This window comes from Mobula hypostoma, chromosome 19, assembly GCF_963921235.1.
Source record: "Mobula hypostoma chromosome 19, sMobHyp1.1, whole genome shotgun sequence".
Lineage (NCBI taxonomy): Eukaryota > Metazoa > Chordata > Chondrichthyes > Myliobatiformes > Myliobatidae > Mobula > Mobula hypostoma.
Genome location: NC_086115.1, coordinates 19,780,566 through 19,805,667, shown reverse-complemented (window position 1 = coordinate 19,805,667; position 25,102 = coordinate 19,780,566). Strand labels below are relative to the sequence as shown.

The 25,102-nt window shown below is 47.0% G+C and overlaps 1 protein-coding gene across 2 annotated transcripts in view; it reads left to right on the top strand.

Annotated features, from left to right (window-relative positions):
- tspan15 (tetraspanin 15) overlaps window positions 1-25,102 on the top strand; it is a 166,156-nt gene that overhangs the window by 89,165 nt on the left and 51,889 nt on the right. For both annotated transcript variants that reach the window (XM_063071144.1, XM_063071146.1), the window contains exons 6-7: window positions 1,898-1,945; window positions 10,637-10,753. In XM_063071144.1, the coding sequence (XP_062927214.1) occupies window positions 1,898-1,945; window positions 10,637-10,753 (165 nt within the window). The remainder of the gene's footprint in view (window positions 1-1,897; window positions 1,946-10,636; window positions 10,754-25,102) is intronic.

The following is a 25,102-nucleotide window of genomic DNA, read 5'->3' as shown; positions in this document are numbered from 1 at the left end:
GTCATTGAACAACAACTAACCAATTCAGGTGCTCTAAAAACCTCAGGGCACAAAGCTTTCCAGTGCTCCACACAGCCCGAAGAACTCATTACAAGGGCCCCCCTTCCCTCCATGGATGCACCTGATGGCCCAGGGAGACCTGAAATCTCAAGAACCAGAGGAACCCCGAGAGACTGAGAGACCAGGGAACCTTAAGGGGAACCTGGAGCGAGACATAAAAACATAAGAAATAGGAGCAGGAGTCGGCCATCTGGCCTGTCGAGTCTGCTCCACCATCCAATAAGATCATGGCTGATCTAGCCATGGACTCATCTCCACCTACCTGCCTTTTCCCCATAACCCTTAATTCCCCTACTATGCAAACTACAAGACCAGGAAACTTTGAGCAGGGCCCCAAGAGGGAGGTTTGGGAGTCCTTGAGATGGGGAGAATATTGGGGAAAAAAACTTGGAAACATTGAGAAAAGTCTTTGGGAAACCTGGAGAACCTTGACAACCCTGAGAACTTTGAGAATCTTGAACACTTAGACAGGAACACTTGGACTTGGAAAAAGCCTTGAGACCTGGAAACCTGGTTCCTTGAAAACACGAAACTCGAAACCTAGGGAGGGATCCTGGAAGGATCTTCCTCACAGTGTTTCATTCTTCACTATTTTCCAGAGGCAATTAGAATGCAGAAGGCTGTACTCTCAATTTTACAGGTTGAGACAGCATAGGCAGGCTTATGTTATCACTGAGCGAGCTGTCTCCGTGTAAATCTGTTTAATTTGTTATACGAAAATTCATTTTCACAGTCTGTAGCATGATTTTCATCAAGGGGCCAAATGTAAGATAGTGTACACTTAATAGGGTTACTTTACTTGTGTTTGCACACTCTAGCCAGGGATCAGCTGTTGGAGAACCTGAATGTTGATTCGTTGAATCAAACGAACTTTATTGATAAGCTTGCTTGAAGCGCTCCATTGTTATGCAGACCCAAGTCATAGGAATCTGAGGCTGGAGACCAGGGTACTTGCAACTTGAAAAGCTCGGAAGAGAGACTGGAGAAACTCAAAAAGTAGACTAGAGAAGCTCAAAATGTACACTCGGAACGTAGACTCAGGACACTTAGAATGTAGACTCGGGACATGCACCGAGAATAGAAGGCCCACTTGCCTCCAGCCGACCAATATCCAAAATGCTGCTGTTCCACCTCTGCTGGGTCCGTTACTTGGCAGAGTCTTTCCATCATGGATGTACGCTGGCAATATCGGAACCCAAGTGCAGAGGAAAGACAGACTCTGGTGTAGAGATGGCAACGTGAGTTTATTCATAATAATTCCAAAAGAACATTGGTAGGTCGGCCAAGTGAGACCATGAGAAGTAAAATTCTCAAAACTGGGACCCTGCAATTACCGTTAGTCAGGCATCCACTTAAATAATACAAGTAACACAGAATACCCGAGCCCATCAAAATAAACTTAACAAACTTAAAGAGAAGGCACGAGGAGACCACATTACAAAGATCAAGTCACTTGAGAAAAACACAACAAACTCTAACTGGAATCCCTGAGCCTATGGACTTTGTGTAGGTAGGGGAGATTAGTGTTTGAGTGTATTTGATTTGCTTTTTAGCTGGTTCAGCACCACACTGTAGGCCGAATGGCCTGTTCCTGTGCTGTTCTATGTTCCACGTTCTACCCGTCCAAGTGTCTTAAATATTGTTGAAGTACCTGCCTCAACCACTTCCCTGACCGCTTGTTCCATAGAACCACCACCCTCCGGATGAAGTTCTGAACCTTTGCCTCTTACTGATTGTTGTTGGTGAAACAGTGTGGAGATGCAGGCATTAGTAGAAAAAGAAGTTTGAAAGTATTTAGATCTGTGAAAAATAACTTGTATGCTCTTTTTCATTTCAGATGGATGTTGTCAACACAATGTGCGGATATAAAACTCTTAAAAAACATGTAAGTATCTTTAAAAGTAATTTATTCTCCACTCTACTTCCAGAAAGCTTTTCTATTTCCTTTCCTTCTCGACTATGAGTGATGCACTGGTCACTATGCATTTGAGGGGATGTCAGTGACACAGGCCTCAATTGTTCATTCCTAACTGCAGTGCAGTAGATAGTATTGAGCAGTTCAATCTTCTCCCAGTAAAAATATTCGCACTGTGTGGGTGGCTATTGAGACCCAGCAATGATAAAGCAACATACATCAAAGTTGCTGGTGAACGCAGCAGGCCAGGCAGCATCTATAGGAAGAAGCGCAGTCGACGTTTCAGGCCGAGACCCTTCGTCAGGACTAACTGAAGGAATGTTGATTGATTTACAGTACGTACCAAGGTAGAGAACGACTTGAAAGAGAAATTGCAGTTGTAGTTTTCCCAAACATGCTTGACTTTCTGGGTGGTAAAGTTGCAAGTTTGGAAGGTCATCAAAACCATTGATGAGTTGTTGCATTGTATTTTATTGTGCATTCTGAGACGCATTTGTCAGTCCATATGTGCATTTGAGGAGCTGCGAATGTGTACTGCAGCTGCTCTATGTAGGACAGTGGTCCCCAACCACCGGGCCGTGGACCGGCACTGGGCCGCAAAGCATGTGCTACTGGGCCACGAGGAAACGATATGATTTGGCGATATGAAACGATATGAGTCAGCTGCACCTTTCCTCATTCCCTGTCACGCCCACTGTTGGAACTTGAACGCACGCGAGCTCATTACCCACATGAGGTCATGACCCACGTCATCCATGTCAGCGCGGGAAGAAGATCAACTCCTCGAGCTTGCAAATGACGGCGGGCTGAAAAGTATGTTTGGCATAACATCTCTGCCGGCATTCCGGATCAAAGTCAAGGCTAAATATCCTGAGATAGCCACGAAAGCACTGAAAACGTTGCTTCCATTTCCAACGTATCTCTGCAAAGCAGGCTTTTCTGCATTGAATGCAACGAAAACTAAATTGCGGAATAGACTGGACATAAGGAACCCCCTTCACGTATCGCTGTCTCCCATCTCCCCTTGATAGGACCATGTTGTTGCAGGAAACAAGCCCAGGGCTCCCACTGATTCAGCGATATTGGTGTGTTGCAATGATTGTATATGTTCATACGGGGAAAATATGCACTGTGTGTTTAATATTAAATTTGTTAGATAAACACTTTTAGAAACGAAATTGAGTGTATTAGCCACTTTTAAGTGACTTAGTTGACTTATCACCTATATTCCGGTTGTAATTAACACCCCCCCCCCACACCTCGTCAGCCGGTCTGCAAAAATATTGTCAATATTAAACTGGTCCGCGGTGCAAAAAAAAGGTTGGGGACCCCTGATATAGGAGATGGTGGACCTCGTGAAATAGCTGCACTATGTAAGAGACGGTGGACCTCGTGCTGTAGCTACATTATGTAGGAGATGGTGGATGTCATTTTAGTTCCTGGTGACCACGTCTGCAGTAACTCTCTGTTGCTTAAGGAATTCAGGCTCAAAGTTGATGACCTGGAATCTGAGCTTCAAACTCTGTGATGCATCAGGGAGGAGGAAAGTTACCTGGACACTGTTTCAAGAGGAAGTCACGCCCTTTAGATTAACTACTTCAAATGTGGTCTGTAGCCAGGAACAAGAGATATGACTGTAGGTGAGGCAGATAGGGATATCCAAAAGGTAGTGATGGAGGAGCCTCAGTCCTCGAGTTTGCCCAACAGGTCTGAGATCGTTGCTCCCTGTGAGGATGAGAATAGGGGCTGTAGGAAGGACGAGCTACTGAACTGTGCACTATGGTTCAGAGAGCTATTCGGGGGTTGGGTAGAGGAGAGAAATATACATGCTGTACATAGTTGAACTTAGGGATAGCGTAGTTAGGAGAATAGACACAATCCTCTGTCACAAGGATCAAGATTCCCAGAAGATGTGTTGTTTGCCTGATGCCTGGGTTCGGGACATCTCATCTGATCTGCTCAGGAATTTAGAGTGGGAGGGGAAAGATCCAGTTGTTATGGTCCATGTGGATACCAATGATATAGGAAGAACTAGGAAAGAGGTTCTGCTGAGGAAATTTGAGCAGCTAGGGACTAAATTAAAATGCAGAATAAAAGGGTAATAATCTCTGGATTGTTACCTGAGCCACATGCGAATTGGCGCAGGGCTAATAAGATAGAGGTTGGTGTTGGAGCAGTGGGTTTGAAAAATTTGTGGGACATTGGCACCACACTGAGGAAGAAGGAAGCTGTTCTAATGGGTGGGCTCCACCTAATCCATGCTGGCACCAGGGTCCGAGTGAATCACGTACATAACTAGGGGTGTAAGTAGGGCTTTAAACTAAATAGCAGGGGGAGGGGGAGTTCAATAGCTTTGAAAGGTTTTAATAAAGTAAAAGGGAAGGAAAGTGCAGGAGAGGTTACTGACATCTCCAGCTTAAAGAATAAGACAAAAAGTTTAGACAAGGATTAGAATTTAACTACAGGCAACATGGAGACAAAACTGAAAGGAAGGGCGATGAATACAGGACTGAAGGTGTTATATTTGAATGCATGCCGTCTACATAATAAGCGACATGACCTTGTAGCTCAATTACAAGTTGGCAGGAAGGACCATCACAGAGTCATGGTTGAAAGAAGATCAGAGCTGAGAGCTTAACATCCAAGCATACTCATCATATCTAAAGGTCAGACAAGTGCGCGAAGGTGGGGTGACTCTGTTGGTAAAATCTGAACTCAAACTCTTAGAAAGAAGTTACATAGGATCAGAAGATATAGAATCCTCATGGGTAGAGTTGAGAAACTAGAAGAGTTAAAAGACCTTGCTGGGAGTTGTATACTGTACAAGCCTCCAAACAGTAGCTAGGATGTGGGGTACAAATTACAATGGGAGATAGAAAAGGCATGTAAAAAGGGCAATGGGGGATAGTCATGGGGGATTTTAATATGATTGGCAAAATCAGGTTGGTGCTGGATCCCAAGAAAAATAATTTACAGAATGCCCAGGCTTGGACTTTCAGAGCATCTTGTGGTTGAGCCCACTAGGGAAAAGGTAATTCTGGATTGGGTGTTGTGTAATGGACCAGATTTGATTTGAGAGCTTAAGGTAAAGGAACCCTTAGGAGAGAGTGATTGTAATCTGATAGAATTTACCTTGCAGTTTGAGAGGGAGAAGCTAAAATTAGATGTATCAGTACTACAGTGGAGTAAAGGGAATCACAGAGGCATGAGAGAAGAGCTGATCAAAGTTGATTGGAAGAGGACACCAGCAGGATGATTGCAAAGCAGCAGTAGCTGGAGTTCTTGGAAGTAATTCAGAAGATGCAGGATTGGTTCATCCCAAAGAAGGAACAATCTTCTAAAAGGAGGATGAGGCATCGATGGTCAACAAGGGAAGTTAAAGACAGTGTAAAAGTCAAAGAGAGGGCATACAATACAGCAAAATATAGTGGGAAGCTTTTAAAAAATCAACCAAAGACAACTAAATAAGTAATGTGAGAAAAGATGAAATATGAAGATAAACTAGCCAAGAATATAAAAAAGATACCCAAAGTCTTTTCAGATATAAAGAGTAAAAGCGAGACAGGAGAAGATATCAGGCCACTGGAAAATGATGCTGGAGAGGCAGTAATGGAGGACAAAGAAATGGCAGGTGAACTCAGTAAGTATTTTGTATTAGTTATTATTGTGAAGACAACAGCAGTATGCCAGAAATTCTAGAGTGTCAGGGGGCAAAAGTGAGTGTAGTTGCTATTACTAAGGAGAAGGTGCTTGGGCAGGTGTAAAGTCTGAAGGTAGATAAGTCAGCTGGACCAGATGGACTACATGCCAAGGTTCTGAAAGAGGTAGCTGAAGAGATCATGGAGGCATTAATAATGATCTTTCAAGAATCTCTAGATTCTGGAATGGTTCCAGAGGGCTAGAAATTTGCAAATATCACACCACTCTTTCAGAAGGGAAGGAGGCAAAAGACGGAATTGTTAGTCTGACTTCAGTAGTTGGCAAGGATGAGGTTTTGGAACACTTGGAGGCACATGATAAAATAGGCTGAAGTCAGCGTGGTTTCCTTAAGGGGAAATCTTGTCTGACAAATCTGTTGGAATTCCTTAAGGAAATAACAGACAGGATAGACAAAGGAGAGCCCGTGGATGTTGTTTACTTGGATTTTCAGAAGGCCTTTGACAAGGTACCACACATGAGACTGCTTAACAAGATAAGAGTTCATGGTATTACAGGAAAGATACTAATATAGATAGATGATTGACTGACTGGCAGGAGACAAATAGTGGGAATAAAAGGGGCCTTTTCTTGTTGGATGTCTGTGAATAGCAGTGTTCTGCAGGAATCGGTGTTGGGACCACTTCTTTTCATGTTATATGTAAATTATTTGGATGACAGAATTGATGGCTTTGCGGCTAAGTTTGGAGGTGATACAAAGATAGGTGGAGGGGCAGGTGGTGTTGAGGAAACGGGGAGTCTGCGGAAGGACTTGGACAGATCAGGAGACTGGGCAAAGAAGTGGCGGATTGAATACAGAGTAGGCAAATACTGAAACTGGAGGTCAAAGGGACTTGGGAATCTTTGTGCTGGATTCCCTAAAGATTAACTTGCAGGTTGAGTCGTTAGTAAGGAAGGCAAATGCAATGTTAGCATTTATTTTCAGAAGACAGGAGCATAAAAGCAAGGATGTATTGCTGAGGCTTTATAAGGCATTGGTTAGACATCACTTGAAGTATTGAGAGCAGTTTTGGGCCCCAGATCTATGAAAGGATGCGTTGGCATTGCAGAGGATTCCGAGGAGGTTTATGAAAGTGAACCCAGGAATGAAAGAGTTAATATACTGTTTGGGTAGCGTTTGACGACTGTGAGCCTGTACTCGCTGGAGTTTGCTAGAATGGGGAGGGGAGAATCTAATCAAAATATATCAAATACTGAAACGTTTAAATAGAGTGGATGTGGAGAGGATGTTTCCATTAGTGGGAGAGTCTGGGACCAGAATGCAGGGAATAGAAAGAGAACAGAGGTGAGGAGTAATTTGTCTCACCAGAGGAAGGTGAATCATTGAAAATCATTGCCACAGCCAGCTGCGAAGGCCAAGTCTTTGGGCATATTTAAAGTGGAGGTTGATAGGTTCTTGATTAATAAGGGTGTCAGAGGCTATGGGAAGAAGGGGGTTGAGAGGGAAAATATTTCACGCATTATCGAATAGCAAAGCCAACTCAAAGGGCTGAATAGCCTAATTCTGCTTCTCTGCTTCTATGTCTTATGGTCTAACTTCCTCACTTGTAACATTATGATGGAAGATAAGGTTTGAAGAATTTTCTCTGTGACATCCTGCAGCTGGACTGTCCATCCTATTGGGCGGAGCCCTGCATCAAATTCTCTATACAAAATCACCAGCGAGTTTTCCAGGCTGATGCTTTGGGTCAACTTTTAGAGTCTGGTGGCTAAGTTCAAGTTTAAGAAGAACGGCCAGCCAGTGTTTTACATTGCCTTATGCAGTGGGTCCAAAAGGTAGAAGACAAACTTGACTGACTACAAAGAGAAGATCTACAACCAACCGGCCTGGAGCAAATTTGTAGCAAGCAAGAGGCCTTGAAACAAAAATATGGTACACACGCCAGGTCGTGATTGTTTGGTGCCAGTGACAAAACGTAGACTCGCATGGTGCAAGCTGGCTACCAGCTTGCACTTGAGCTGACAGACTGAAAAATTAAAAGGCAACATTTGAACCATACACACCAGCGAAGCTACGGAAGTATCCTCTGTGGATGGAACCTGCATCCCCGCAGATAATCTAATGGATGGTTCATCAGGAAAAGAGGAGATTCACAGTCCACTGCCCTCAACATCAGCTAACCAGGAAGGCACAGGGAGGGACGTTGCCTGCCTGCGACTGTCCAAAAGGGTGCACCAGCCAGTTGACCGCTACCAAGCGTGATAGATAGTTCATCATTTTTCTCTGTTTACCTCACTTATTCCCTTCCTCTGCGGTTTCTATTATCATGGGGTGGATGTAGAGTACCAGATCTTCAGGTCAGTTGGGAGAATGTGGCACGTGAACATGCAGCCATTTGATAGCATGGTGAATCAACTGGGCCTCCTGATTGTGGAAGGCTCTCTCCTTAAGCAAAGGCTTTTGGGTGCACATGTTTTTATCTTGGCTCCTGCACCGTACGTTTCACAACATGTACAGGTATTAGCAGGACTCAGTGAAAACGTTTAATCATACTTCTGTGTTGTTGATCTTGCTCCATGCATACATAACAGAATGACGGGCATCCAACAACAAAATGACCTTATCTTAGTCCAGGTCTGACCATGGTGGAGACACTTTTCCTTCATTCTCATTGACTTGCATTTTGCCTTTTCACACAGTCAGTGACAGTAACTCTCGTGCCATTTCCAGAAGTTGGCTTTTTGTTCTATGCCTCGACCAAACCCACAGTGGGACATGGTGCTGAGTGATGATGGCACACTACACCCCGCCCCCCCGCCACCAAACGAAGCACCAATGAGGAGGTTAAATGTGAATAAGTGCCACATAAGCACATCGTCCAACTCTTTGCTGCAAACTATGATAGAATGAAATGGCTTCAGATGCCAGATTATTCTGCTTTTTTAAGAACTTTATTGGATTTTTGAACACCATTTTGCCGAGATCACAATACAGCCTTGGTTGGCTATATAGGGCAAAAGAACTGAATTTCCAAAGCTTTGAGAAGGTGATTGCCCCTCACAATGGAGACGGGAATTGCTCCAGCAGTAGGGGAGATATCAGCCACTTAGAAAGATACTTGTATTTGTAACTAGCAACATAAAAAATCAATTTGGAGTATAGTAATGTAAGAAGAAGCTTCTCAAAACCAAGGGTTAGCAATAAATGGCCTGAAGACAATGTTCATATAATGAGAATTCATTTTTAGAAATGTGAATGAGGTAATTCTACTCTCAGTCATAATGTTTTAGAGTTTTAAAGATTAGTTTTATTTTTCCGGTGTACATTGAAACATACAGTGAAGTGCATCGTGTGTGTCAACAACCAAAGGAGCCCAAAGATGTGCTAAGTGTCGCTGTGCATCCAGGGCCAACATGGCATGCCATAACTTACTAACCCGAACCCATACACGCGTTTGGAATGTAGGACGAAACTAGACCACCCAGAGGAAATCCCCGCAGTCATTGGGAGAATGCACAAACTCTTCACTGGTGCTGTAAAGCACTACACTGACTGCTATGCTATTGTGCTGCTCATAAGTAATTAAGTAATGCTCTTGTTGCATAGGCATGAAAGGGCACTATGAAATGTGGTTTTTGAGGGGGATGCAAAGAATATCATGGACGAAACGAATATCTAACGAGGACGTCGTGAACAGAGCAAACGCAAACAGAGAAATAATGTATGAGATCATGAAAAGGCAACGTAATTTCATTGGACATGTGATTAGGAAAGAGGCGTTAGAATGCATGGTAATTATGGGAAAGATGGAAGGGAAGAAAGCAAGAGGAAGACAAAGACAAATGATGATGGAGACAGCAGCCAGAGAAGTGGAAATGAATACCAGTGAACTGATCCACTTGACCCGAAACAGGAGTGTGTGGGCCATGGCAGTCAAAGTTCAAACTGGGCATGGCACCTGATGATGATGATGCCAAAGCAAATTCTGAGATCTTTCAATAAATAGATTCCTGGTTATGACTGTCCACCTGGAGCGGACAATTTGCTCATATGAAACCCACATATCGCACAGTAGATGGGTCCATGAACTCAGGTGGGTTATCGTGCTGCTTCCTGGACCCATGTCTTGCACCTCAAGTGATTACAATAACATGCTTTTGAAGCCCACATACTGTGTTACACACAAAATGCTGGAGGAACTCAGCAGGCCGGGCTGCATCAATGGAAGATGAAGGGTCTCACTCTTTTCCATAGATGCTGCTGAGTTCCCCCAGCATTTTGTGTGTATTACTTTGATTTCCAACATCTGCAGATTTTCTCTTGCTTGTGATTCAACCCATATAGTGTATGATTCGCTTCCAGGTCCTATTACTAATGCTGTAATTATCATTGCATACTAAATGCAGAAGGAACTCAGTAGGTTGGCTAACATCTACAGATGGAAGTGAACAGCCAATGTTTATTACAAAAAGCAGAGACCCTTCACTAGAACTGTTTATTTCCCTCCACAGATGCAGCCTGGCTTGCTGTGTGTTACTCCAGACTTGCAGAATCTCTTATGTCCATATATTTTTCATGTTAGAGGTCTGGTGCAAGCTTCTCACACTCTTTACTTCCAAGTTCTCTGCAGTTTTGAATTCTTTGCATGAGCAAGCTTCAGATTCTCAAGGCATATGCATGTGTAGTTACTATTTTGAAGTCTTTCCTGCAAGCTCGTCACTGGCTCTGGCTGCTATGTATGTACAGCATGTGGTTTATCCCAAGCTTAAAGCACAGGGCACAGGGAATAAATCCCCTGCTCTTCTACAAATCAGTGCAATCACATCCTTTGCGTCCATGTGAGAGGCAGAGAATTTAATACCTCTTCTGAACATCAGCACCCTCTGACACTGCAGCATTAGAATGTCAGCTCCTGTCCCTCAAGCACAACCTTCTAAATCTTAGGTGTGTGTTCTGTCAACTGAGTCAAGACTGACACCCATATTTCATGCTTTTATCCACAGCGCCTCAGTCTTCTTAGTATCATCTATGTCCGTGGGTGCACAGATACGGTCCTGAATTGGTTCTTGGCACACCATGCGGCTATGGCTGCTCTCTTGTTGGGTATAATAGTACCACAGGTAACTTTATTATATCTTATTTAATGTCATGTTTTACAATTGATAACATTTCTTCCTCGGATATGCACAAACTAATACTGTCTCATTCCTCAGCCTCAATAAAAGCACTCGAAAGACTTACTTTAGATAGTAATGTCTTAAGTGATTGAGCTAATGGAAGATCAATCACTTTTACTAATCTTTTACTAATCCTGCAGAGCATACCAGTCCAGAACAAATAAAATTCCAGCAGAACTGTTTGACAATTATCCGGAATATAGAGCCGACCACACCATAGGGCAGCTTTGTGTAAACTATAAAATGAGGAGTTTCTTTTCCACATTTTGCCTCCTTTTCCCACTTTATGGATTGATGTTGAAAACATTTCCTGTATTTATACTCATGACTTGCAGTGTGTAAATGATTTGCATCAAACAAAATTTAAAATATCATATAATTCTATATAAATCCTTCTGCTGCTGAGTTGAAACCAAAAGGAATTTGCACTGGTGGAATGCCCTCTGCTTTGAGGCCATCGAATAAGGAGAACTTCTGATGAAACATACTTATTTAAATTCTTGTGCACTGTTTTCTTACAACAAATAAACCTATTCAAAACCAATGGGTCAAAGAGTCCATACCACATTCTATCTACTTCAGTTATATCCAGTTGAACTTCTGCCTAAATGATTGTGAACTCCAGTGAACTGACTCCTTATTTGCCATTCCCTTAATCTTTGTTCTTTCATGATTGGACTTCGTCCTTTTAGAGTCTTTCTCCAAGTCAGTCCCCCTCCTAGATCACACTGCATCTTCCCTCAGATGCACTTACGGTCCCTCCTGCACAAAACTGCTCCACAGCCACACACTTCGGCTAATCAGACAGTTCTTCCTAATTCCTAGTCTTGCACCACCAAGGAAAACGAGATTTCAGTGCATGGAAAACTATTGTCCGTCACTATAACTGAAACGCTCCATCCTAGGCACATCTGGTACATATTCTCTGCACGGTCTCCAATTCAATCACTTCCTTCCCACAGTGTGATGACTAGAGCTGTAAACAAGTATTCCATTTCTGGCCTACCATTGTTTCTTATCGTTATACTGTAAACTTGATGCTCTTGTATTCTAAGACCTGGGTAATGAACATAAGTGTCCCATATTCTTTCTTCATGTCTTATTTACTTGCACTGCCATTTTCGAGGATCCTTGGACTTGTACACTGGTTCTCCCTCCTCCCATTCCTGCCATCACCATCTTTCTTGGATCCAGCTATCACCCACCAGCTCTTACTCCACCCCCTTCCCCCTACCTTTTACACCAGCCTCCCTCTTTCTTTACAACCCTGATGAAGAGTATCAATCTGAAAAGTTCACTGTCCATTTCCCTCCATAGATGCTGCCTGACCTGCTGAGTTTCTTTGTGTGTTGCTCCATATTAAAAACATTGTCATCCAAATTGTTAATATATAACAAACAGCAGTGTATCCAAACCTCTAATATCTGTGGCACACTGCTGGTTACAGGCCTCCAAACTGGAAAAAAAACCCTCCACTGCCACCCTCTGCCTCCCTCCTCCAAGCTAATTATGTACCCAATTTACATTCCATATGATCTCACCTTCCAGTTCAGCCTACCACAAGGGACATTGCCAAAGGCCTTGCTAAAGTCAATGTAGACCACAGCTACACCCTCCTCTCAGCGATCTTCATAATCACCTCTTCAAAAAAGTTCAATTAAATTTACATGACACAGTTTCTCACACACAAAACCATGCTGGCTATTCCTTGCCTTTCCAAAACAGAGACACAGGAGAACTGCCTGTCTGTGGCCCTGATGAGAAGGCCTGCATCATTACTGCTCTCCTGGGCTTTGCCCAACTTGTCCATCACCTCCGTCGTGAGCCACTCATGGAGTCACTGATCTGGCCACTGCTGCTATGTTCCCAGAGAGGCTATCTCTCCAACAGTATCCAGTCCTCCACTGGTTCTCACAAAACGCATCACTTCACATTTGTTTGGAATAATCTCCACCTGTCATTTTTCTGCCAGTTGCACCAACATCTCCCTGCAGCCTTCCACGTTGTCAAAAACTCCACCGATGTTCAGCTCTTCCACAGACTTACTAAACTCGCTTCCCGCATCCACTTTGAAGACATTCATGTACACTCGGTGGCCACTTTATTGGGTACAGCTGTACATCTGCCCATTTATGCAAATATCTGATCAACCAATCATGTGGCAGCAACTCAATGCATAAAGGCACGCAGACATGGTCAAGTGGTTTGGTTGTTGTTCAGACTAAATATCAGAATGGGGAAGAAATGTGATCTAGGTGACTTTAACCGTGGGATGATTGTTGGTGGCAGACAGGGTGGTTTGAGTATCTCAGAAACTACTGATCACCTGGGATTTACACACACACAACAGTCTCTAGTTTACAGAGAATGGTGCAAAAAACTAAAAACATCCAGTGAGCAGCAGTTCTGTGGGCAAAAACGCCTCGTTAATGAGAAAGGTCTGATGAGAGTGGCCAGCTGATAGGAAGGCGATAGTAATTCAAATAACCACGCAATACAACATTGTTGTGCAGAAGAGCATCTCTGGATGAACAACATGTTGGACCTTGAGATGGATGAGCCACAGCAGCAGAAGACCATGAACATACACTCACTGGCCACCTTTTTAGGCACAGGAAGTACCTAGTAAAGTGGACACGGAGTGTATATTACAATCAGCAAGGTATCCAAGGCCGATACTTGTGGGACACCACTGGTCAGAGGGATCCAATCACAAAACAATCCTCCATCTCCTGGTGCCAAGGTGTGTGAGAACAGCCTGCCTGTAACCTTGTTGGGGGAAGGATGGTGATAATTGTGCTTTTTGGAAGTAAGCTGAAGAGGGGCCTGTTGTGTTGGAAGTAGGGGGTGAGAAAGGATGAGGAATGACCTTACACAGGTTAAAATGTGTAAGTCTCAGCCACAAGGAGAGATCCTTGAGTGGATCTCTGTTATTTCTTGAGAGAAGAGATTTGCCCTGATCTCCTTGACACATGAGGAGGAAGGGGCTGTATGCCCCGTTCTCACTCCTGATTCTTATGCTTTTATCCAATATGTCAGTTAAGAAAACTGACAATTTACAACTCGCTCACCAGACAGCATTATTAATGGCAGGTTTGGGTCGGTCACGGAGACCAATGTAGATTTTCAGTTACGTTTGTAGCCACAAAGATTATGCAAAAGATCTACTATTCAATCTCTAAACGTGATGTGGTCTATTAATACTCATGAAAGTAGGAGTGTGTGAAGATGAAAAGCGGTGGATGGAAATTCAACAGCTTTCATTCGCAACATGTCAAATGGTTCATAATTTCCATTGCGTTTGGCATTGGTTCTAATGAGGATTAATGTTTATTAACATTCTATTTTTAGACAGGATTCAAACAAGTGAACATCTTTCATTTGCTGAGGTTTTATTATTCCTCTTTACATGGTAATTGGATTCCCTGAGTGTTTTTGCGCTGCTCCGCAGTGTAACGTGTGCAGTGGGTGACTGTTGTGTCAGGCACAGTGTAACGTGTGCAGTGGGTGACTGTCGTGTTAGACAGTGTAACGTGTGCAGTGGGTGACTGTCGTGTTAGGCACAGTGTAACGTGTGCAGTGGGTGACTGTTGTGTCAGGCACAGTGTAACGTGTGCAGTGGGTGACTGTTGTGTCAGGCACAGTGTAACGTGTGCAGTGGGTGACTGTTGTGTCAGGCACAGTGTAACGTGCAGTGGGTGACTGTTGTGTTAGACAGGGTAACGTGTGCAGTTGGTGACTGTTGTGTCAGGCACAGTGTAACGTGTGCAGTGGGTGACTGTTGTGTCAGGCACAGTGTAACGTGTGCAGTGGGTGACTGTTGTCTTAGGCACAGTGTAACGTGCGCAGTGGGTGACTGTTGTGTCGGGCACAATGTAGCATGTGCAGTGGGTGACTGTTGTGTCAGGCACAGTGTAACGTGCAGTGTGTGACTGTTGTGTCAGGCACAGTGTAGCGTGAGCAGTGGGTGAATGTTGTGTCAGGCACAGTGTAACGTGCAGTGGGTGACTGTTGTGTCAGGCACAGTGTAACGTGCAGTGGGTGACTGTTGTGTCAGGTACAGTGTAGCATGTGCAGTGGGTGACTGTTGTGTCAGGCACAGTGTAACGTGCAGTGTGTGACTGTTGTGTCAGGCACAGTGTAGCGTGAGAAGTGGGTGAATGTTGTGTCAGGCACAGTGTAACGTGCAGTGGGTGACTGTTGTGTCAGGCACAGTGTAACGTGCAGTGGATGACTGTTGTGTCAGGCACAGTGTAGCATGTGCAGTGGGTGACTGTTGTGTTAGGCACAGTGTAACGTGCAGTCGGTGACTGTTGTGTTAGGCACAGTGTAACGTGTGCAGTGGGTGACTGTTGTCTTAGGCACAGTGTAACGTGTGCAGTGGGTGACTGTTGTGTCGGGCACAGTGTAACGTGTGCAGTGGGTGACTGTTGTGTCGGGCACAGTGTAACATGCAGTGTGTGACTGTTGTGTCGGGCACAGCGTAGCGTGAGCAGTGTGTGACTGTTTTGTCAGGCACAGTGTAATGTGCAGTGTGTGACTGTTGTGTTAGACAGTGTAACGTGTGCAGTGGGTGACTGTTGTGTTAGACAGTGTAACGTGTACAGTGTGTGACTGTTCTGTCAGGCACAGTGTAACGTGCAGTGGGTGACTGTTGTTTTAGACAGGGTAACGTGTGCAGTTGGTGACTGTTGTGTCAGGCACAGTGTAACGTGTGCAGTGGGTGACTGTTGTGTCGGGCACAGTATAGCGTGTGCAGTGGGTGACTGTTGTGTCAGGCACAGTGTAACGTGCAGTGTGTGACTGTTGTGTCAGGCACAGTGTAGCGTGAGCAGTGGGTGAATGTGTTAGGCACAGTGTAACGTGCAGTGGGTGATTGTTGTGTTAGGCACAGTGTAGCGTGTGCAGTGGGTGACTGTTGTGTTAGGCACAGTGTAACGTGCAGTCGGTGATTGTTGTGTTAGGCACAGTGTAACGTGTGCAGTGGGTGACTGTTGTCTTAGGCACAGTGTAACGTGTGCAGTGGGTGACTGTTGTGTCGGGCACAGTGTAACGTGTGCAGTGGGTGACTGTTGTGTCGGGCACAGTGTAACGTGTGCAGTGGGTGACTGTTGTGATGGGCACAGTGTGGCGTGTGCAGTGGGTGACTGTTGTGTCAGGCACAGTGTAATGTGTGCAGTGGGTGACTGTTGTGTTAGACAGTGTAACGTGTACAGTGGGTGACTGTTTTGTCAGGCACAGTGTAACGTGCAGTGTGTGACTGTTGTGTTAGACAGTGTAACGTGTACAGTGGCTGACTGTTGTGTCAGGCACATTGTAACGTGTGCAGTGGGTGACTGTTGTGTTAGGCACAGTGTAGCGTGTGCAGTGTGTGTCTGTTGTGTCAGGCACAGTGTAACGTGTGCAGTGGGTGACTGTTGTGTCAGGCACAGTGTACCGTGTGCAGTGGGTGACTGTTGTGTTAGGCACAGTGTAACGTGCAGTGGGAGACTGTTGTCTTAGGCACAGTGTAACATGTGCAGTGGGTGACTGTTGTCTTAGGCACAGTGTAACGTGTGCAGTGGGTGACTGTTTTGTCGGGCACAGTGTAACGTGTGCATTGGGTGACTGTTGTGTCGGGCACAGTGTAGCGTGTGCAGTGGGTGACTGTTGTGTCAGGCACAGTGTAACATGCAGTGTGTGACTGTTGTGTTAGACAGTGTAACGTGTGCAGTGGGTGACTGTTGTGTTAGACAGTGTAACGTGTGCAGTGGGTGACTGTTGTGTTAGGAACAGTGTAACGAGTGCAGTGGGTGACTGTTGTGTCAGGCACTGTGTAACGTGTGCAGTGGGTGACTCGTGTTACAGAGTGTAACGTGTGCAGTGGGTGACTGTTGTGTTAGACAGTGTAACGTGTGCAGTGGGTGACTGTTGTGTCGGGCACAGTGTAACGTGTGCAGTGGGTGACTGTTGTGTCGGGCACAGTGTAACGTGTGCAGTGGGTGACTGTTGTGTCGGGCACAGTGTAACATGCAGTGTGTGACTGTTGTGTCGGGCACAGCGTAGCGTGAGCAGTGTGTGACTGTTTTGTCAGGCACAGTGTAACGTGCAGTGTGTGACTGTTGTGTTAGACAGTGTAACGTGTGCAGTGGGTGACTGTTGTGTTAGACAGTGTAACGTGTACAGTGTGTGACTGTTCTGTCAGGCATAGTGTAACGTGCAGTGGGTGACTGTTGTTTTAGACAGGGTAACGTGTGCAGTTGGTGACTGTTGTGTCAGGCACAGTGTAACGTGTGCAGTGGGTGACTGTTGTGTCAGCCACAGTGTAACGTGTGCAGTGGGTGACTGTTGTCTTAGGCACAGTGTAACGTGCGCAGTGGGTGACTGTTGTGTCGGGCACAATGTAGCATGTGCAGTGGGTGACTGTTGTGTCAGGCACAGTGTAACGTGCAGTGTGTGACTTGTGTCAGGCACAGTGTAGCGTGAGCAGTGGGTGAATGTTGTGTCAGGCACAGTGTAACGTGCAGTGGGTGACTGTTGTGTCAGGCACAGTGTAACGTGCAGTGGGTGACTGTTGTGTCAGGTACAGTGTAGCATGTGCAGTGGGTGACTGTTGTGTCAGGCACAGTGTAACGTGCAGTGTGTGACTGTTGTGTCAGGCACAGTGTAGCGTGAGAAGTGGGTGAATGTTGTGTCAGGCACAGTGTAACGTGCAGTGGGTGACTGTTGTGTCAGGCACAGTGTAACGTGCAGTGGGTGACTGTTGTGTCAGGCACAGTGTAGCATGTGCAGTGGGTGACTGTTGTGTTAGGCACAGTGTAACGTGCAGTCGGTGACTGTTGTGTTAGGCACAGTGTAACGTGTGCAGTGGGTGACTGTTGTCTTGGGCACAGTGTAACGTGTGCAGTGGGTGACTGTTGTGTCGGGCACAGTATAGCGTGTGCAGTGGGTGACTGTTGTGTCGGGCACAGTGTAACGTGCAGTGTGTGACTGTTGTGTCAGGCACAGTGTAGCGTGAGCAGTGGGTGAATGTGTTAGGCACAGTGTAACGTGCAGTGGGTGATTGTTGTGTTAGGCACAGTGTAGCGTGTGCAGTGGGTGACTGTTGTGTTAGGCACAGTGTAACGTGCAGTCGGTGATTGTGTTAGGCACAGTGTAACGTGTGCAGTGGGTGACTGTTGTCTTAGGCACAGTGTAACGTGTGCAGTGGGTGACTGTTGTGTCGGGCACAGTGTAACGTGTGCAGTGGGTGACTGTTGTGTCGGGCACAGTGTAACGTGTGCAGTGGGTGACTGTTGTGATGGGCACAGTGTGGCGTGTGCAGTGGGTGACTGTTGTGTCAGGCACAGTGTAACGTGTGCAGTGGGTGACTATTGTGTCAGGCACAGTGTAATGTGTGCAGTGGGTGACTGTTGTGTTAGACAGTGTAACGTGTACAGTGGGTGACTGTTTTGTCAGGCACAGTGTAACGTGCAGTGTGTGACTGTTGTGTTAGACAGTGTAACGTGTACAGTGGCTGACTGTTGTGTCAGGCACATTGTAACGTGCGCAGTGGGTGACTGTTGTGTTAGGCACAGTGTAGCGTGTGCAGTGTGTGTCTGTTGTGTCAGGCACAGTGTAACGTGTGCAGTGGGTGACTGTTGTGTCAGGCACAGTGTACCGTGTGCAGTGGGTGACTGTTGTGTTAGGCACAGTGTAACGTGCAGTGGGAGACTGTTGTCTTAGGCACAGTGTAACATGTGCAGTGGGTGACTGTTGTCTTAGGCACAGTGTAACGTGTGCAGTGGGTGACTGTTTTGTAGGGCACAGTGTAACGTGTGCATTGGGTGACTGTTGTGTCGGGCACAGTGTAGCGTGTGCAGTGGGTGACTGTTGTGTCAGGCACAGTGTAACATGCAGTGTGTGACTGTTGTGTTAGACAGTGTAACGTGTGCAGTGGGTGACTGTTGTGTTAGACAGTGTAACATGTGCAGTGGGTGACTGTTGTGTTAGGAACAGTGTAACGAGTGCAGTGGGTGACTGTTGTGTCAGGCACTGTGTAACATGTGCAGTGGGTGACTCGTGTTACAGAGTGTAACGTGTGCAGTGGGTGACTGTTGTGTTAGACAGTGTAACGTGTGCAGTGGGTGACTGTTGTGTCGGGCACAGTGTAACGTGTGCAGTGGGTGACTGTTGTGTCGGGCACAGTGTAATGTGTGCAGTGGGTGACTGTTGTGTCGGGCACAGTGTAACATGCAGTGTGTGACTGTTGTGTCGGGCACAGCGTAGCGTGAGCAGTGTGTGACTGTTTTGTCAGGCACAGTGTAACGTGCAGTGTGTGACTGTTGTGTTAGACAGTGTAACGTGTGCAGTGGGTGACTGTTGTGTTAGACAGTGTAACGTGTACAGTGTGTGACTGTTCTGTCAGGCATAGTGTAACGTGCAGTGGGTGACTGTTGTTTTAGACAGGGTCACGTGTGCAGTTGGTGACTGTTGTGTCAGGCACAGTGTAACGTGTGCAGTGGGTGACTGTTGTCTTGGGCACAGTGTAACGTGTGCAGTGGGTGACTGTTGTGTCGGGCACAGTATAGCGTGTGCAGTGGGTGACTGTTGTGTCAGGCACAGTGTAACGTGCAGTGTGTGACTGTTGTGTCAGGCACAGTGTAGCGTGAGCAGTGGGTGAATGTTGTGTTAGGCACAGTGTAACGTGCAGTGGGTGATTGTTGTGTTAGGCACAGTGTAGCGTGTGCAGTGGGTGACTGTTGTGTTAGACACAGTGTAACGTGCAGTCGGTGATTGTTGTGTTAGGCACAGTGTAACGTGTGCAGTGGGTGACTGTTGTCTTAGGCACAGTGTAACGTGTGCAGTGGGTGACTGTTGTGTCGGGCACAGTGTAACGTATGCAGTGGGTGACTGTTGTGTCGGGCACAGTGTAACGTGTGCAGTGGGTGACTGTTGTGATGGGCACAGTGTAGCGTGTGCAGTGAGTGACTGTTGTGTCGGGCACAGTGTAATATGCAGTGTGTGACTGTTGTGTCGGGCACAGCGTAGCGTGAGCAGTGTGTGACTGTTTTGTCAGGCACAGTGTAACGTGCAGTGTGTGACTGTTGTGTTAGACAGTGTAACGTGTGCAGTGGGTGACTGTTGTGTTAGACAGTGTAACGTGTACAGTGTGTGACTGTTCTGTCAGGCACAGTGTAACGTGCAGTGGGTGACTGTTGTTTTAGACAGGGTAACGTGTGCAGTTGGTGACTGTTGTGTCAGGCACAGTGTAACGTGTGCAGTGGGTGACTGTTGTCTTGGGCACAGTGTAACGTGTGCAGTGGGTGACTGTTGTGTCGGGCACAGTATAGCGTGTGCAGTGGGTGACTGTTGTGTCAGGCACAGTGTAACGTGCAGTGGGTGACTGTTGTTTTAGACAGGGTAACGTGTGCAGTTGGTGACTGTTGTGTCAGGCACAGTGTAACGTGTGCAGTGGGTGACTGTTGTCTTGGGCACAGTGTAACGTGCGCAGTGGGTGACTGTTGTGTCGGGCACAGTATAGCGTGTGCAGTGGGTGACTGTTGTGTCAGGCACAGTGTAACGTGTAGTGTGTGACTGTTGTGTCAGGCACAGTGTAGCGTGAGCAGTGGGTGAATGTTGTGTTAGGCACAGTGTAACGTGCAGTGGGTGATTGTTGTGTTAGGCACAGTGTAGCGTGTGCAGTGGGTGACTGTTGTGTTAGACACAGTGTAACGTGCAGTCGGTGATTGTTGTGTTAGGCACAGTGTAACGTGTGCAGTGGGTGACTGTTGTCTTAGGCACAGTGTAACGTGTGCAGTGGGTGACTGTTGTGTCGGGCACAGTGTAACGTGTGCAGTGGGTGACTGTTGTGTCGGGCACAGTGTAACGTGTGCAGTGGGTGACTGTTGTGATGGGCACAGTGTAGCGAGTGCAGTGGATGACTGTTGTGTCAGGCACAGTGTAACGTGTGCAGTGGGTGACTGTTGTGTCAGGCACAGTGTAATGTGTGCAGTGGGTGACTGTTGTGTTAGACAGTGTAACGTGTACAGTGGGTGACAGTTTTGTCAGGCACAGTGTAACGTGCAGTGTGTGACTGTTGTGTTAGACAGTGTAACGTGTACAGTGGCTGACTGTTGTGTCAGGCACAGTGTAACGTGCGCAGTGGGTGACTGTTGTGTCAGGCACAGTGTAGCGTGTGCAGTGTGTGTCTGTTGTGTCAGGCACAGTGTAACGTGTGCAGTGGGTGACTGTTGTGTCAGGCACAGTGTACCGTGTGCAGTGTGTGACTGTTGTGTTAGGCACAGTGTACCGTGCAGTGGGAGTCTGTTGTGTTAGGCACAGTGTAACATGTGCAGTGGGTGACTGTTGTCTTAGGCACAGTGTAACGTGTGCAGTGGGTGACTGTTTTGTCGGGCACAGTGTAACGTGTGCATTGGGTGACTGTTGTGTCGGGCACAGTGTAGCGTGTGCAGTGGGTGACTGTTGTGTCAGGCACAGTGTAACATGCAGTGTGTGACTGTTGTGTTAGACAGTGTAACGTGTGCAGTCGGTGACTGTTGTGTTAGACAGTGTAACGTGTGCAGTGGGTGACTGTTGTGTCAGGCACTGTGTAACGTGTGCAGTGGGTGACTCGTGTTACAGAGTGTAACGTGTGCAGTGGGTGACTGTTGTGTTAGACAGTATAACGTGTGCAGTGGGTGACTGTTGTGTTAGGCACAGTGTAACGTGTGCAGTGGGTGACTGTTGTCTCAGGCACAGTGTAACGTGTGCAGTGGGTGACTGTTGTGTTAGACAGTGTAACGTGTGCAGTGGGTGACTGTTGTGTCAGGCACAGTGTAACGTGTGCAGTGGGTGACTGTTTTGTCAGGCACAGTGTAACGTGTGCAGTGGGTGACTGTGTGTCAGGTACAGTGTAACGTATGCGGTGGGTGACTGTTGTGTCAGGCACAGTGTAGCGTGTGCGGTGGGTGACTTGTGTTAGGCACAGTGTAGCGTGTGCGGTGGGTGACTGTTGTGTTAGGCACAGTGTAACTTGTGCGGTGGGTGACTGTTTTGTCAGGCACAGTGTAACGTGCAGTGTGTGACTGTTGTGTTAGACAGTGTAACGTGTACAGTGGCTGACTGTTGTGTCAGGCACAGTGTAACGTGCGCAGTGGGTGACCGTTGTGTCAGGCACAGTGTAGCGTGTGCAGTGTGTGTCTGTTGTGTCAGGCACAGTGTAACGTGTGCAGTGGGTGACTGTTGTGTTAGGCACAGTGTAACGTGCAGTGGGAGACTGTTGTCTTAGGCACAGTGTAACGTGTGCAGTGGGTGACTGTTGTCTTAGGCACAGTGTAACGTGTGCAGTGGGTGACTGTTGTGTCAGGCACTGTGTAACGTGTGCAGTGGGTGACTCGTGTTACAGAGTGTAACGTGTGCAGTGGGTGACTGTTGTGTTAGACAGTGTAACGTGTGCAGTGGGTGACTGTTGTCTCAGGCACAGTGTAACGTGTGCAGTGGGTGACTGTTGTGTCAGGCACAGTGTAGCGTGAGCAGTGGGTGAATGTTGTGTCAGGCACAGTGTAACGTGCAGTGGGTGACTGTTGTGTCAGGCACAGTGTAACGTGCAGTGGGTGACTGTTGTGTCAGGCACAGTGTAGCATGTGCAGTGGGTGACTGTTGTGTCAGGCACAGTGTAACGTGCAGTGTGTGACTGTTGTGTCAGGCACAGTGTAGCGTGAGCAGTGGGTGAATGTTGTGTCAGGCACAGTGTAACGTGCAGTGGGTGACTGTTGTGTCAGGCACAGTGTAACGTGCAGTGGGTGACTGTTGTGTCAGGCACAGTGTAGTATGTGCAGTGGGTGACTGTTGTGTTAGGCACAGTGTAACGTGTGCAGTGGGTGACTGTTGTCTTAGGCACAGTGTAACGTGTGCAGTAGGTGACTGTTGTGTCGGGCACAGTGTAACGTGTGCAGTGGGTGACTGTTGTGTCGGGCACAGTGTAACATGCAGTGTGTGACTGTTGTGTCGGGCACAGCGTAGCGTGAGCAGTGTGTGACTGTTTTGTCAGGCACAGTGTAATGTGCAGTGTGTGACTGTTGTGTTAGACAGTGTAACGTGTGCAGTGGGTGACTGTTGTGTTAGACAGTGTAACGTGTACAGTGTGTGACTGTTCTGTCAGGCACAGTGTAACGTGCAGTGGGTGACTGTTGTTTTAGACAGGGTAACGTGTGCAGTTGGTGACTGTTGTGTCAGGCACAGTGTAACGTGTGCAGTGGGTGACTGTTGTCTTGGGCACAGTGTAACGTGTGCAGTGGGTAACTTGTGTCGGGCACAGTATAGCGTGTGCAGTGGGTGACTGTTGTGTCAGGCACAGTGTAACGTGCAGTATGTAACTGTTGTGTCAGGCACAGTGTAGCGTGAGCAGTGGGTGAATGTTGTGTTAGGCACAGTGTAACGTGCAGTGGGTGATTGTTGTGTTAGGCACAGTGTAGCGTGTGCAGTGGGTGACTGTTGTGTTAGGCACAGTGTAACGTGCAGTCGGTGAGTGTTGTGTTAGGCACAGTGTAACGTGTGCAGTGGGTGACTGTTGTCTTAGGCACAGTGTAACGTGTGCAGTGGGTGACTGTTGTGTCGGGCACAGTGTAACGTGTGCAGTGGGTGACTGTTTTGTCAGGCACAGTGTAACATGCAGTGTGTGACTGTTGTGTTAGGCACAGTGTAGCGTGTGCAGTGTGTGTCTGTTGTGTCAGGCACAGTGTAACGTGTGCAGTGGGTGACTGTTGTGTCAGGCACAGTGTACCGTGTGCAGTGGGTGACTGTTGTGTTAGGCACAGTGTAACGTGCAGTGGGAGACTGTTGTCTTAGGCACAGTGTAACATGTGCAGTGGGTGACTGTTGTCTTAGGCACAGTGTAACGTGTGCAGTGGGTGACTGTTTTGTCGGGCACAGTGTAACGTGTGCATTGGGTGACTGTTGTGTCGGGCACAGTGTAGCGTGTGCAGTGGGTGACTGTTGTGTCAGGCACAGTGTAACATGCAGTGTGTGACTGTTGTGTTAGACAGTGTAACGTGTGCAGTGGGTGACTGTTGTGTTAGGCACAGTGTAACGAGTGCAGTGGGTGACTGTTGTGTCAGGCACTGTGTAACGTGTGCAGTGGGTGACTCGTGTTACAGAGTGTAACGTGTGCAGTGGGTGACTGTTGTGTTAGACAGTGTAACGTGTGCAGTGGGTGACTGTTGTGTTAGGCACAGTGTAACAAGTGCAGTGGGTGACTGTTGTCTCAGGCACAGTGTAACGTGTGCAGTGGGTGACTGTTGTGTTAGACAGTGTAACGTGTGCAGTGGGTGACTGTTGTGTCAGGCACAGTGTAACGTGTGCAGTGTGTGACTGTTGTGTCAGGCACAGTGTAACGTGTGCAGTGGGTGACTGTGTGTCAGGTACATTGTAATGTATGCGGTGGGTGACTGTTGTGTCAGGCACAGTGTAGCGTGTGCGGTGGGTGACTTGTGTTAGGCACAGTGTAGCGTGTGCGGTGGGTGACTGTTGTGTTAGGCACAGTGTAACTTGTGCGGTGGGTGACTGTTGTGTTAGGCACAGTGTAACTTGTGCGGTGGGTGACTGTTGTGTCAGGCACTGTGTAACGTGTGCAGTGGGTGACTGTTGTGTTAGGCACAGTGTAACTTGTGCGGTGGGTGACTGTTGTGTTAGGCACAGTGTAACGTGTGTAGTGGGTGACTTGTGTTAGGCACAGTGTAACGTGCAGTGGGTGACTGTTGTCTTAGGCACAGTGTAACGTGCAGTGGGTGACTTGTCTTAGGCACAGTGTAACTTGTGCGGTGGGTGACTGTTGTGTTAGGCACAGTGTAACTTGTGCGGTGGGTGACTGTTGTGTTAGGCACAGTGTAACTTGTGCGGTGGGTGACTGTTGTGTCAGGCACTGTGTAACGTGTGCAGTGGGTGACTGTTGTGTTAGGCACAGTGTAACTTGTGCGGTGGGTGACTGTTGTGTTAGGCACAGTGTAACGTGTGTAGTGGGTGACTTGTGTTAGGCACAGTGTAACGTGCAGTGGGTGACTGTTGTCTTAGGCACAGTGTAACGTGCAGTGGGTGACTGTTGTCTTAGGCACAGTGTAACGTGCAGTGGGTGACTGTTGTTTCAGGCACAGTGTAACGTGTGCAGTGGGCGACTTGTGTCGGGCACAGTGTAACGTGTGCAGTGTGTGACTGTTGTGTTAGGCACAGTGTAGCGTGAGCAGTGGGTGACTGTTTTGTCAGGCACAGTGTAACGTGCAGTGTGTGACTGTTGTGTTAGACAGTATAACGTGTGCAGTGGGTGACTGTTGTGTTAGA